This window comes from Drosophila sulfurigaster, chromosome 3 (assembly GCF_023558435.1).
Source record: "Drosophila sulfurigaster albostrigata strain 15112-1811.04 chromosome 3, ASM2355843v2, whole genome shotgun sequence".
Taxonomy (NCBI): Eukaryota; Metazoa; Arthropoda; class Insecta; order Diptera; family Drosophilidae; genus Drosophila; species Drosophila sulfurigaster.
In genome coordinates, this window is record NC_084883.1 from 12,069,491 (window position 1) to 12,085,340 (window position 15,850).

The window sequence follows — 15,850 nt, forward strand, 5'->3', positions numbered from 1 at the left end:
TGCGCTGATTTTCTAGGAAGAACAAAATATTTTTTTCTTCTGCGCAAAAGTCACGAGTGCAAATAAAGAAGAAGGAGGAAAAAAAATAAATGTATAAGTATGTATGTAGAAAAACATGTTGTAGAAAAATGGCAAAACTTTAAAGTAGATGAAATAAAAGTGGCAGACATTAAGTTGCACATGGAGCCAAAAAGCATTAGCGAAAAGTTCATAAGCAAAACTTTGCCCCTCAGGCAAAGGAAGAGACGGGTGGAGGGGCAGAGGCAGGGGGCGAAGGCCATGTTTGGGGAACACGACTCTTAAAAAGATGGCAGTTGAACTTTTTGTCACATTTTGACAAACTGCACATTTTGCTGTTTTTGTTTTTTTTTTGGTTTTTTGCCTAGCTGCCTTTAACTTTTTATAAATTTTAGACTCCAGCCACACATTCTACATGCGAGAATATCATGTAACACACACACACACACATCTCTTCAGTGAGAAGCATCCCTTAATCAAAGTGACGTTCTTACCGTCATGCTGCATACTTTTAATACATTAAGTGAATACATTCGATACGAAAAGTTATGAAATCATTTTACTCACGCACGAAAAAAGTTCAACATATATTTCTACCTTTCCTTTAATGGTAATTGGAAGTGCATTTCTTTAGTCGAGAAATGCGGCTTCCTTTTTATTGAAATTAATGTGTTAAATGAAAAGATGAGACTTTTGGAAATGACGTAACTAAGTATACGAAGTATATGTGAGACCATTTATCAAAAATAAAATAATTATTATAATTGAAAATTGTGGAGTGTATTGTGTATTCAACATGTGTCACGTTCTGACAGCTGAAGCAAGTATCATTGTAAATTACAAATGCATCTCTGTAGGAATGCCAAATATAACAAGTGAGAAGGATTCAGTTAAAAGTGCTTGACTACGAGATACCCGCTCATTGTGAGTAATAATCTATCAATAAAATATACCAGATAAATATACCATCAACTGAAGTAAAATATGTATAAAATATATAAAACACAAAAAAAGTATGTTTCATTGGATCATACCACCTTCTGAAATATATACCAAAGAGTGTAATATATACCATAATAGCTGATTTTATCAACAAAAGCAAATTATTATTTCATGCGATCATATAATATACCAATATACCAAATAAATATGCCAACATCTTCTGAAGTATATACCAAAGACAATAAAAAATACTATAATTGCTAATTTTATCAAGAACAGCAAAAATAAACAATCCAAATATATACAATATATAATATATATATATCATGGGATACCATGAGAATATACCAACATCTTTTGAAGTATGTACCAAAGCAAAAACACATAAGTTTTGTTTAATTAAATTCTCGCCAAAATCGACAGCACAAAAAAATATATATTCCACGGGATCTGTCTCTTATATTTAATGTTGACACAAATTTTCTGGCGGCCATAAAAAGCATGACGTAACATAAGAATTCATATTTGAGTAGCGTACTAGAAATATTATTGTAAATTTTGATTAATTGTGCTGCCAAAGAGGAGATGCCTTTCCATTTCTGTAACCATTACGAGAACGTGCCATTGAGAAAAAAAAGGAAAATTCGTGGGGGTCTTAACAGTTAAACGAGTTGACGGTTGAAGTTTTGAACATTTTCTTGGCATTCTCGTTTTTGTTGGGTGACAACAATTTAAAAATATTAAAAAAGTTTTCACTTGACATGTTATTGACTTGTTAAAATGTTTTCCTCGCTTGCTTAATGTAATTTCTTTTCCCTTCTTCAGTTCTGAGTTCTCAGTTCTGCGTTTTGCTTTACTGTTTTTCCCGACTCTACCCCAAAACGAGTCTATTGAGAGGGTAGATCTAAGCTGGCCTTTTCATTGTGCTGCCTCGATGGCTGGATGGTTGGTTGGTTGGATGGTTGGATAGCTGGTAGCTGTCGGGTTGCTTATTTATTTATAATGTGAGACATACTTGGATATTCGAGCCACGTTTTTGCGTCATGCACGAAAATTGCATTGCCTCATGCTCCCAGTTCCAGTTGCTCGAATTCAGTTTTATACTGGGGGTCGCAAAACGGATCAAACTGTGTATAATTCATGGAGGGTTGCGAAATAATGTCGACTAGACTTTTATTAGACAAGCTTCTCTGCGTGTTTTTCGTGTCCTCGTGCCCAGCATGAACCCCAGCACTATGCATGTATATGGCGAATTATTTCGCTCTTCGAGTCTTTGAAAATTGGCAGTAAGTAAAGCGAAAGCTTGTCCACAAAAAATTGAAGAAAAAAAAACATAAAGAACTGTAACCTAGGCACGATTTTCTTTCGTCTAGCCGTTGAAAAAAATGCTCCCTTTGTGTGTGGTGTGTGCTCCCTATGCAAATACATTCTGTGTTTATTTGACAAAGCATGAAAAATGCATGTAGATTTAGTGTGATCAGTGGCTTAGGCTCAGAAGGATGAGCTAATGATGCATGTAACTTTAACTTCAACTTCAAAAAGTACATCGAAGTTTTTATTTCATAAAATAAAGTATAGAATAAACTGAAATTTAAATTCTTATATTTTTAAATCCACATTTCTTTGCATACTTTTTTTTGTTAGTTTTGCCAAGCTGCAATTCAGCTTTATGCTTGTCAACATATTTTCTAAGCCACTGTGGCAACAAAAGCTGCCAACAGAATGGCATCTTATGGCACTCAGAAGGCAACAACTGCACTAAAGGCGGGCGATACCATAAGTGTTATCTAAAGCTTTTTGTTTTGCTCCCAGAAGCACATCCAGTATGGTAAATGGAAACAGGAAAACCGAAAACAATACGAGGAAAGACGTGGGAGGGAGAAGAAATGTGCAAAAAAGTAGTAAATTTTGCGCGCATTATTTAAATTTACTTGCGTCTAATGTAAATTTACATTTGTGCTTCAAGTTGTGCGAAAAGGTGAAAAATCCCTTCGAGTTGCAAAGCTTCTTTCACTCTGATGTGCGTGTGTGTGTGTGTGTGTGTTTTGGCCACAAGGGGCGACTAGTTGAGGCTTTGGATGTTGCATTATTTTGCCTCTGTATCTTTTCTCATTTTTTGTTATACACACACAAAGGCGCACCGAGCTAGAAGCTAGAAAAAACGATAAGAGCAAATAAAATACAACTAAGCAAAACAAATCTCTTGGGTAAAGGGAAATGAATTCAAGTGGATGTATTTGCAGGCAAGAAACAAGCAAAATCGCTTCACTCGAGAGTACTTGACTATGAGATACTGTGTGCTAATTTGTTAAGAATCAATGCAATAAAAGTTGTATGTGTATTTTAGATTTCTTAAAGTATGGAATTTAAAAATATCTGCTCAACAACCCACATTCCATTTTGAAGTTTACCATTTTGAAGCTGTCGAATGATTTGCACAACTTTGGAATACTTTCTTTGCTTTTTCTAAAAAGCAGGGTATAAATACCAATACTCATTTTGATGTACTTTATTTACATACTATGCGAATGCCTCCTCATTGGCATCGTACTTTACTCATTTACCTGTTTTGGCATATTCTTAAGATAGTTGCTAACTTACTCTTGTTGCTGGCAGGAGTTAAAAGCAAGTTTTTCTGTATTTCTCTATTAAAAATTTACAATATACATACATATATATAGACAGGTACGAATGTAAAAATCAAATTTATATACCACTTTTTGTACTATCGATTATTCTAAAACACGTTTTACTTCATTTATAAATTATGTCTCATATTAGAATCCAGTTTATTTTCATGTAAATACCCTCGAATAATGCGCTCCAAAAATATATTAAGAACGTGTCTAGGGTAATACAAAGTGTATCTCTTGATTTTATGTGGAGCTGCTCGTTCGTATGTTTTTTCTGTGTTACACTCAAACAATATTGTAAACGATGAATTCCTATTACTCAACCATGGCTCGTTCCCTCTGCCAGGCAGGCACAATAGCTGATTGCTTTTTCGTGTATTTATTTGGCATGTCTACGTACACATTAGGATGCAACTGTCGAGGGTCATTTCAGCTGACGAAACTGTCATCTTAAAGCCCCCCAAAACAACGCAAATTTCGACTATTAACAATTCAAGTGCGGTTGGAGCATTTGGCCACACAGCTCACCATAAATTCTAATAACTCAGAGTTTAACATAAATTACCAGCCAGCCGCATAATTAAAATACACACAGAGTCTCTGTCTCTGTTTCACAATAATTTAGTTGCAATACGTATATATGCAAGTAGTGCAGAGTAATTGAAATTAAATGACATGAGCATCAACATCAACATCAACAGAAAAACAAAAAACGGGAAAAAAGAACTATAAATAGCAGTTGCCAAAAAACCCCAAAAACCAACATTCCAGTTGCATGTAATCCACACGAAAAATAAAAGTAAATTAAACTGTCATATGTTCAAAAGAGACACTACGACATATGGCACACACACAAACACACACACAAGGAAAACTACTGCTGGACAGAGCTGAGTCTATAGTCTGCAGTCGGAACTGGGAAGAGAGTGGACAACGGAGTTGGAGTCTGTTTGTCTGGATGTTGACTGATCTGTCAGTGTGGTGGATATGTTGAACTGTGCGCTGTGCCCCGTGATAAAGTACGTCGAGTGAATGCACTATCTGTGTGTGTGTACAATAAGAGGGAAAGGGCCAGGAGTGATGCACAGGTAAACCGGCGACCATCTAAAGCGTCGCTGTATTGAGGAAAGCTGAAAACTTGCAGTGCAAAATAACAAGGAAGAAGCTATGTTACAGTTGAAAGTGTTCGACTTTGAGATATCCTTTAAACTCATTCAGAGTATAGATTATTTTTATAAATGCTTTGCAGATGTTATTAACAGAATTTTAACATTCAACAGTTGAATGTTATTTAACAGAGCGGTTAAACTTCTTTTGTAGCTAACCAATTATTAACATTCAACAGTTGAATATTATTTAAGAGCTGTTAGGCTTCTTCTTCTGTTATTAACAGATTTTTAACATTAAAGTTGTATGTTTTTTGAGAGAGCTGTTAAGCTAAATACTTCTTTTGAAGGACTCTTTCTCCTTTATAGACAGAAGGTATACAAGATACAAAAGTATAGGTAGGAATTATAAAAGTGTACTTGATAGTTAAGTATAAATACAAAAATAAATTAAAACGAAAAAAATGCAATAAATGGCAAACCGACAAACGAGAGTGTGAAAACACCAAAAGTTGCATGTCTGCTCCAACAAGAGACAACAACTTGATTTGTTGAGTCATCGTCAGTCGCAATTTCAGTCGCATTCGCAGTCCGCAGTTTCAGTTTTCTCTTTCGCTGTTCACCGCATTTTTTAGCTGCTGCTGTGGGCGTTGAAACCAGACATCAGCACTTTTTAAATGCTATTACGTGTTTGGCCACTAATGTTTATTTATCTCCTTAATTATTTTGAGAAATAAGGAAAGAAAAAACGAAATTTGTCTTATTTTGAAATTACTTTTTTTAAATTACTAAATTTGTTTTCGTTTCACTATAAAAAACCAATTTAGCAATAATATTTATTTTTTCTGTGATGATTGAACAAAAGTTGATAAGCAGAAACATAATTAATATTCTCTTACTACTTACACTTCGATTAGCTAAAAAAAATTAAAACTGATCATTAAAACTTGATTTCAAGTCTTTTTGATATGTTTAGTTTTAGGCTTCTGAAACTATTCTTCCATTTTCTACGTGATTGCAAGTCGCAATAATTTGAAATCAAGAATGGGGAGTCCTCTTGAAATTCATTTGAAGTTGGCTTGTTGCCAAAAAATCAGCAGTAGCAACGTAAACCACAATAAAAGCAAGAACTGAGTAAACAATGGTGGAAAATTAAAGAAAAAATCAATCTTGTATTCCAAAAAAAATAAACAAAAAGTGGAATAGAAACTAACAACAAATGAGACATTATCGAATATCAATGTCCAACTTCTTAAATTGGAACAGAGACGAGATTGAATACCTGAATTTTCGTTTCTTTAGTTGAAATTGTAAAAGCGAACAATTATAATAATTCATCGATGAAAAGAATAAACGAGGAAAAGTAGAAGCTTCGATTTGAAAACTTATTTGTTGCCATTGCTTCTTTAAAGCTATCGAACTGTGATGTGAAACTCAGCTCTGCATACTTTTGTAAGCCAAAAAGTACTCTTGACATTTTTGCGCGAAAATATTTGAAATGCGATAGACCCCAAAGCCCAAACCACAAAGCACTTGAGAGTACTGGAACCAGGTACAGAGTGAGAGAGAGAGTGAGAGAGCTGAGAACTTGACTGAACTTCCTCTGTGATGTTGTTGCCTATGCGCCACAGCTGCTTGGGCTTTATAATAACACAGCAGTCATAGCAATACATAGTAATAAAGCAAAGCGTTTGTGCAAATAAATATGCAGAACTCGAAAATACTTGGAATGAACTGACTGACTGACGATGACGACGCCAGCGATGTGAAGTAGTCGAAGTTTAAGTTGGCATTGTCGATGGACGGGGGAAGTGGAGAAAGTGGAGAAACAGAACAGAGCAGAAGAAGAGGAATATCTAAATAACGCGTTGCCTGACCCAAACTCAATTTTCACGAGCCCGCAACTCAATTGTCAATGAATAAATTCAGTCGCTGCTTGCTGCTCGCCATCATCATCATTGTCGGTCGTTGTCGTCATCGTCATCGTGTTGTCCAGGAGCGAAATTCCATTATCCTTATCAGTGGGCGGCCATCGGCGACTCGTTCGCGAAACTTTTGCTGCTCCATTATTTCCTCGCTCTCTCTTCTCTGTTGCTTACTGAATGCCATTCGATTGGTTTGAGCTTGTGGCCATGCCTTTTTCCAGTTCTCCTGCTCGTATTTTGTGTTTCTTTTCCTTTTTTTTTTTGTTGTGTTCTCCCCGTTAAATTTTTGTTCTCTTTTGGAAATTAATGACGCAAACGGCCGGAAAATTTAGTAACTTTTAGTCATGGCGTGTGGATGATTCGCACACGATATACGACGATTCCTCTTCCTCCATCTTTAGTTGTCTTCCTCCACTCTTCCCTCCCCTCTGATCATTGTCCGATTGTCATGAAATGTATGCGTTGGTAATGAAATCGATATTTATGACTTTTCGCCTCGTTGCGAATGCTTTGTCCGTGTGCGTATGTATGTGTATGTGTGTGTGTAAGTTGTGTGTGCATTTCGAATCTGATTTCGGGGCATATCGAGTCTCGAGAGGTTAATAAATTAGGCTAACGAAAACTTTTGCTTCTATTAAAAAGTTTAGCTTTGAATTTGTGTTTGTCTTGCATTGTATTTATTCTTCTGTAGCAAGGAATACTTTTATTTGTTCACTCTGTTATAGTTCATTGATAATGTACAATGCTTACCTTATGAGCAATACAAATGTGGCGTTCAGTTCAACTGAACCGCAAGACAAACATTGCAGTTTAAAACTCATTACACACAAATGAAGAATGAATTGACCCACTCGCCGCACCCTTTGGTAGAATATCAAAAGCCAATTAGCATACATTTTCACACAGAGACCGACCCGCACTTGGCCAAATCAAATAAGTCCAAAAATGTTCAGAGCACTTGAAACGTATTCATGGCGTCCACAAACAGAGACACACACACACACACACACACACACACACACATCCACCTTGATGACACCCTCTCATCATCCATTTTGCAGTCCTTTTCCCAGTCACAATATTTTGAGTGGCGATGGCGACATCCATGGTTTGTCAACAAGAACATTTTCATTCTGTTTGCCGAGAAGCGAGGAGCGTAGAACGAGGGGCGAAGGGCGATGGCATTCACAATGTTTATATATACGATTGTAAGTGGACAAGTCAGCTCAACTATTTCTGCTTCCCATCTATTTGGCCATATCAAATTAACAAAACAAACGCTGAAGGAACCCAAGTTGTGCAGAAACTTGCAAACTACTTCAAGCAGCAAAATAAACTAATAGGCAAAAGGAAAGAAGAGCACACTCTTCTTGTCCTTGCCAAGTTCAACAACATAGCACAGCACAGCATAGCACAAACTATAGTGAGGCAAACAGACAACAGGCAATGCGCCACGCCCACATTTCAGCGTTAGCTTTTGGCACCCAAACAAGCTGGTCGGCATCATCTTAATAAGATAAATAGGCACTTGAGTGCAACTTCTGTTCCGTTGTTGTTGCTCGAGCAGGCGACCAAAAACGAGAGGAAAAAATAAACCTCAACTTGAAATGTAAGCCACGCTCTCTCTATGAATAGTAGTTCGGGTATTCGACTAGCATCCTCATCCCAGTCCGAGTCGAGTGAGGCATGTTCAATATTTTGTTTTGTTAATGATGAGCAAAGTTTGCTTTGGGATTCCTTTTGGCTCTCTCTCTCTCCCTATCAGCATGTGCAAGAATAAGCAAATTTGTGTGCTCCCTAAATTTGTTGAGTTTGAAATTTTCAGGACATTTGGGTCCTGAGCATATTAAAGTTCTGTGTATTCTGTACGTTGTGCACAAGCACAAGTGAAATGTAATATTGCCAGGCTCTGACTTTGATTTATGGCCTATTATATGTTGCAGAATTCGTGACTCTCTCTCAGAAATTAAGTGAAAAAGACCAGCTTAAATATTTTCTGGTACAGCTCCCAAAAAAATAATCATTAAATTTCAAGTTGTTAATCAGGAAAATACTTTAAAGTCTTGTTGGTTGAGGAGCTTCTTAAATATCAATATTCCATTGCAAATTGTCACTTCAGTTCGTCTGCTCTGCTTCTTTTTCAATTACAGATGGACGCTGCAGCAAATTGCCGTTACTTTTGTGCTGTGATTTACACTTCAAAAGCGGCTGTGAAACCCATGAAAGCGTTTCTTACTTATTGCACTCTTTATTTCACTTGCTTTCCCTCTCTGATTCTTACTCTCTCTCTCTTTCGTATCGTTGCCTTGTCGGCCTTTGTCAATTGCATATTTTCCATTGATATGCAACGAACATGGCGAAAAAATTCCACAAGAGAAAGCATTATTTCATTCTTCAGCTTTAGAAGTCTATTAAAATCACACAAATGTGATAGAACTATATAGTATATAAATATTTTTCAAATCTGCATCAATTAATAACACAAAATACCTTAAGTACAATTTGTGTTTTATTTTGCAAGTCACAACCCACAAAACAGGAAACTCTAAGGTATTTTTCTCTTCCCATATCCAATATTAAGTATACGACTATGTGCACAGTTAAGCATAAAGAATTAAATAACAATTGCGTATAAGAAACAAAGTTTAATAGAAACTTTTGTAACTTATTTAGTGCACATGGATAGAAAAAAGTGTATGTTCTCCAACAGTCAATGGTTGACTGAAACTTTTTATTGATGCTAAGACAATTGGAATCTTCTCTTTTTGGAGGCAGATTCTTTTACTAGTTAATGGTCAGAAGATTGTGGTCAGGGTCGTAAAACAGAGTCTTGTGGAGCGGGCGGCAAAGTAGTTGCAAAAATATTGGCATAAATTATGAGGAGCATTTCGTGCCGGGCTCGCACGAAGCCAAAAGGCGAAATGTTTCCGCTTAATAAGGCTTTCCGTTTCCGCTTGCGTTGCGCTTCCGCCACCGCCACCGCCTCCGCTTGCGCCTCCGTTGTTGCCTTCCACGCTGCCACGCTTTGCCATGTGGCCTGCTGGCCGCTTCCTTCCGCTTCGTGCACCAACAGCATCTTCTTCACTTCCACTTCACTTCAGCCTACTTGCTATGCATCGCGGCATCGTCGGCTTTGTGGCTCGTGGTTGAGTCTCTGTGGCAGCGACTGCGACTGTGGTTAGAGAAACCCAAAGAGAGAGAGAGATTGAGGCGAGTTTAGGTTTGAGTACTCTCTCTTTCTGAGTGTCTGTGTGGCTATTGTTAAGCTCGTTGTCAGCCCTCTGCAATTGATAATGATTATAATGGTCGTCGCTTGTCGCCAGCTAACCCCCATCCTCATCCCTGTCCCTGTCCCTGTCCAAGAACTACTTACATTACAATGCAAAGGAGTGTCTCACTCCACTCTCTCTCTCTCTGTCTCCGCTGACACTCCCGCAGTGAGCCAATTTCTTTGGGCACCCATTCAAAGCGCATGCAAATGACTTTGGATTTTAATTAAAAAGCAAGTGGCTGTGGCTGTGGCAGTGCATTTGATGAACTGAACTGAGCTGAACTGAACTGACGTCGTTGTGGCAGCGCGGCTAAGAGAATTCACTGGCGGGATGCTCTCTATCTCTCTTTCTATATCTTTCTGATATCCCGCTGCCTTCTTCGGCTACTGTCGGTTGCTTCTGTTCCTGCTTCTGATCCACTCTGTTGCCACTTTGTTTGCGCTGCGTGTGTCAAAGCGTTGAAGAAAAAAAGTACTTTGCATTGCTTTCCTTTGTATTCAGTGCGAGCCTAAATGCTTCCAAAGAGAAGTCAATGAATTTCCCCCCTTTTTTTTCGTCTGTGGGCAACTCTTTCATTTTTTGAATTATGCTAGCAATTATGCATCAACAATGAAAAAAGGTTCCGTTCCATTCCGGCCCCTTTCTATCTGCCATCCTTCTGCTGCGAAAGGATGCAAAACTGAGTTCCTTATTCGGTGGCACTCAACAGCCGACGCTCGGTTTATTGAACTTGTTTAATTAGGCGTAAAATGTGCCATTATTTGTCAGTTTTGTCGCAGTTTGTGCAAACAATAAATATTTACAATTAATTTTTGGGTATTCCGGAACAGAGATTTATAAATATTTTCTTGTTTATGTATTGATATTAAGGAAATGTTTATTTTTATATTTCCGTAAAGGAAAAATATTTGTATGGAGTTAGACTTGTGGGTGAATCTATTTTAATTATATAAAATTTATGATTATAGATATTTATAATAATATTCTTTTTTCTCTTCTTGTTTCAGGTAAACATATGTTCGCAAATCTTCTTTTCCTAAGGTTTTTATAGAGCACATATATCTATATGTTAAGTACGTAAGTTTCAAGGAATAATACGAACAAATAAACTAAAATTTCGATTATATTTGCATTATACTGTTTATATAACTACTTAGCATTAATTTTGGCGGACGGAGGAAATTTATTTGGATTATATCACAGGCAGGCAAAAGTTCTCCAAGGGAGAGCATATACTACCCTTTGAAAGAATAAATTTAGGAGACTCCCGAACTTTCTGACTGAACGGCAGACTGAAAAATCACCTCTGCAAATTGGTCATATCCAAAAGAGGAACATTGAAACCAACTTAATCTTAAGCTTCTATTGTTGCAAAATGCCTTGGTTTGGTTCAAACCAGAATCTTAAGGATTCATATTTTAAGTCTAGATGATGCAGCAAACCTCAAACATGATTATAAATCCTTGAATTTGCACAGGAAGCTGACTATAACTGTGGCCTCAAATGGGATACAATAAATCGAATAGTTCGCACTAGACTTTTCCCCTCACATACTAACAATATTATTATTATAGTAAATACATATAGTATCATAAGAACGAGTTGGTATTTCCAAAACAGGACTCTCACAACGAATTGCCGTGTTGATGTTGTTGTGGTTGTTGTTGTTGCACTTTATTGCAACGCGACATGCGATGCTGTGCTTTACCGACCCCAAAACACACACACACACGGTGGTAGAGTCAGCATTTTTCTGCAATAAATAAAATTAAAGGCACACGCGACTCCTGCGAAGTGAGCGTTGAGGTGAGGAAGGAAGGGAGCGAGGGAGGAATCCGCAGGAGTTTGCAACGTAGATCGACTCTGCATAGCTGGCAAAATGTAATTAGAATTGTACAGTGTGGTTAATATTTCCGTCTACTTGAGCCCCTCTCTTTCTGTGTGTGTGTGTGTGTGTGTATGCGAGGGTGTACGTGCATGTGTATGTGTATGTGTGCGGTGGTGCGGTTTATGAAACAATGTTCCTTGTAAAATGCAAACACGTCGCGTGTCAAGCGCTCGTTTCAATGCCACTCTTACACTCATATAACACAACGCACTTGAGTCCAGACATTTGCAGCATTTCTTTACCCCGCTTCATTATACCCTACATACATACAAAAATGGAGCAAAATTATGGTTTACCGTTGGTGTAAATAATTTGCTAATTTCTCTTATGACTCACTGTCTACAGAGTGACTTGCAGTCGTGCATTCCTTCTTCTTTTTTTTATGCTGCAAATTGTTCTCATTTTCGTCCTTATGCTGACTTCAAGACTTAGGACTTTGGTGCTCTTTCGGTTCTGGTTTCTGCTCCCTGTTGGTGTATAAAATTAATTTTATTTACGTTTCTTTTCTTTCATTCCTTCTTTCTCTGACTTTGTCTACGACCACCAGCACTTGCCCTTCAAGTAGCTACTTTTATTGTCGTCTTTGTTGTTGCTGTTGCTGCTGTTAATTTCGGTGTGTGTGGGCACGTAATTAGTGTTATTTTTCTCAGACTAATTGGAATATTAACATATGAAGTGTTTGTTTTTATTGCATTAACAATGGAGAGCATCAAATAAAAGTACTAAGGTACAACCAACTCTTGGCTAAAGGGAAGTTTAAAAAATGTTAATCTGCATTGACAGTTGAAACGCAATAAGAGGAAATCATTTCGGACAATGAAGTGTTAAAAAAGGAGTTGAAAACTGAAACTAGAATTGTTTGTTTGTGTTAATGAAGGTGTTGAAAGGTTAGATTTGGCTACTGACTGCAACTAAAATTGATTTAAGGAGAAGACTTTAAATATTTGATTATTAGATTATTTAATTGTTTTAGTCATTCAAAAGCACAAGTGAAACCCTTTGATGAGTTCTTAAGTGAGACCAAATTATATATAATGTAAAATACGTTTCATGTTGTTGTTTAATGTTAAAAAGATGCAAGTTTGATTTACTCAGAACTTCAATAATGATCCATAATGTAGAATACATACTTTTTAAGGCAATAATGTGTTTACATTCTCTTTTAATATTATACAACTAATTTACCACAGCTCTAGTATGTTAAAGTTTTTATTTGAATTTTTTAATAGAAATTCCTTTTAAATGTTTGTATTATAAAAATACAAAAATGTGAAAGGACATCTTCATGGCTGCAGTTCCTCTGTCCGTTTGTCGTATCTAAAATATACAATTTCTTGTTGCGTCGTGTTCTTTTTTCTCTGTCTATTGTTCTCTCTATATCTCTCTATCTCTGCGGCATTTTATCATACGCGTTCTCTTGAGAGTTTGCAACTGTTGTTGTTGTCGTTGTTGTTGTTGCTGTTGCGGTTATCATACTTGTTGGCAGTCGACGACATTGTCTGCGGCATTTGAGTGGATGCTGTCCATAGACCGCTAACCACACATCCTCGCACCCGCCACACCCACCTCGTTATTCCTTTTGTATGACATTATATAAAGCAAATTTTTATGAAGAGCAACAAGGCGACAGTCAACAAAATGACAGCTAGCTAAGCAGGAGGGAAGGCGGCAGGGCAAACAGGTAACACATTTAGGAATTTAATGCTCTGCTTTGTGCCCACACAGCACAGAATTTAATAAGAAAGCAACCGAAAGCTGCGACTGCGACTGCGGCTTGTCCATAAAACACAACGAAGGCGGTAGGCAGAGCTTTTGCCTAGCTATTCCTTGATATTTATTGGTCTACTAAGTGGGCTCTTACTTTAACTTATGCGTTGAGTTCGTTTCGTTACGTTTCGTTTTGTTTTATTTCGCTTGTTTGCCGAGCGAAACATGCATAAATTATGCGACACAGGTCATTTTAGGCACATTAAAACAGGTTTACGAGGCCAAAGGCAAACCCACTTGTCCAATAATCGTCCCCAGGATGCTTAGAAAGTTTCGCCGACGCGTCGTGTTGGCCGGCCAACAGGGCCTAATAAAATCAAATCAACGTGACGACATTTCAGTTTCGACTGCTTTTCGGGGCTATTAGGTCCAACTCTAAAACAGGCTATAAAACTGAGGCATTTGAATTAAAAATCAATTGTTTTTTTTTTTTTTTGTATTGTTTGTATTATGGAAAGAGGAAATCGAATAGGAAGAGACTAGTAAAAAACAAGTGAAAGACAAGAGTGTAGAATATATGAAGACATTTCGCTTAATGCATTATCAATTCGTATTTAAGGGCACATAAGAAAACAAGTAAAACAGCAGTGTGCTCGACTGTGAGGTACACATTCGAACATTTTCAAGTAAAGCAAAAGCAGTGAGAGATTATTTTTAGAACATACTGAATTAATATACCAACAAAATACTATATACTATTCATATACGTTATAAACAAATATACCGCATAATATATTTAAAAGATTTGTACATAGTATGTACTTCTGAAGCCAATATATATCATTAAGTAAAAAATATTAAAAAAATAGACTACTGCCTTCAATATATACCATAGAGTACAAAATATACCAAATCTAGACTCTACCCTTACGCATTCCGTGTTTATTTATATATGTACTTCTGCAGTCAATATATACAATTTAGTAAAAATACCAAAATATACTACAGCATTCAAAATATGCTAAAATATACAAAAATTAGCGTCTATGCCATGTGTATTGGGAACAAATTACATCTTGCCCATTGTCCTTACGCATTACGTGTCACATAAAATGCCAGAATAGATTCTATTTGATCAGCGTGAGGCAGATGAATCTAAATTTGAGTTCGTCTTAAATGCCATAGATATTTACTTGCTGTCTAGCTGTCTTCATCTACGTGTCTTCAGCATTTGCCGCGACTGACAGTTGTTAACCGTAATTTAATGCACATTTAATTTAGTCGTAAACACTGGCGAGAAGTCGCAGCACAGTTAGTAAAAGTTTGACACTCATCTCACCGCCCCCGCAACGTAACGGAACGCAACGCGACGTTGTCCATTACACGTCGACCAAATTATACGCGAGGGAGCTAATTTTGGTTCGCTTTGAGCTCTGTAAGACATAAAATTTGAAAAGTCGCCATTGGGCGAGGAGATCCGCCCGCCCGCAGGATGCTTTGTCAGTAATTAACTAAACACAGCTTGCAAATGGGCGGGCGTCTTTGTGGACGGGGGCGTGTCTCACAATACGTGTAAGTGTGTGAGTGGCTGTTGGACTCTGGACAGGAGAAGAATTTACGCACATGTGCAGCATAAATCAAAGCTGCGGGCATTTGTTGATTTTTGTAATTAAAGGCAAAAAACAAGTTGTCGGCCCAAGGGTGCACATTGAAAGTTCATTAGTTTGTGTGTGCCCTGAATTATTCGCTGAATTATCAAAAGCACCCCAAAAGCTGGCTAATTGCCATGATACTTTTGCATCCTTTAAGAAATTCCTCTCCTAAGCCAATTGCAGCTACTATATACGAGTATGTTGAGACTGTATCATCGTTGTCGTCGTTGTCGACGTTGTCGTTGTGCTTGTCGTTAAGTTTCTTGTCCTTCGCTACATTGCTGGAGGCAAATTAAAGAAGCCGGCGACGTGAACAAGAAGAACATGGTCAGAAGACACAGAAGACAGGACATAGTAAAGGGCAAGGCGCCAGCTGGCAACTGTTGCCGGAAGTGCCGGCGGATGTCCTCGCTAAACCGAATGGCATCGCCGCCTGCCAGGAAATATGGCCCAGTATGAAATTAAAATGCTGAACAGCAGCCAACCCCGAAGAGAAGAACATAAAATGTCCATAGGAAAGATTAGATAATTCCCATTCACTCGACTTATTTAAGATTAATGTTGTTTATAATTATATTGCTTTAATTTTTCGAATATTAATCTATTACATGATTTTTCCATTTTTCTCCCCCATTTTCACATTAGTTTGTCTGAGCTTTAGTTGAGCCGCAGCAAACTCAATGAAAGGAATTTGTGTGAGAAGCTTT

At 37.4% G+C, this 15,850-nt stretch overlaps 1 protein-coding gene across 43 annotated transcripts in view; it reads left to right on the forward strand.

Moving 5' to 3' along the window:
• Positions 1-15,850, forward strand: part of LOC133844764 (protein muscleblind) — a 197,665-nt gene that overhangs the window by 118,582 nt on the left and 63,233 nt on the right. Inside the window, exon 3 of one of the 43 annotated variants that reach the window (XM_062279015.1) lies at positions 10,904-10,951. The exons of the other annotated variants lie outside the window; for them this stretch is intronic. Coding sequence (XP_062134999.1) covers positions 10,904-10,936 — 33 coding nt within the window. The 3' untranslated portion in view covers positions 10,937-10,951. Of the gene's footprint in view, positions 1-10,903; positions 10,952-15,850 lie in introns of those variants that run through there. 43 annotated transcript variants of the gene reach the window in all.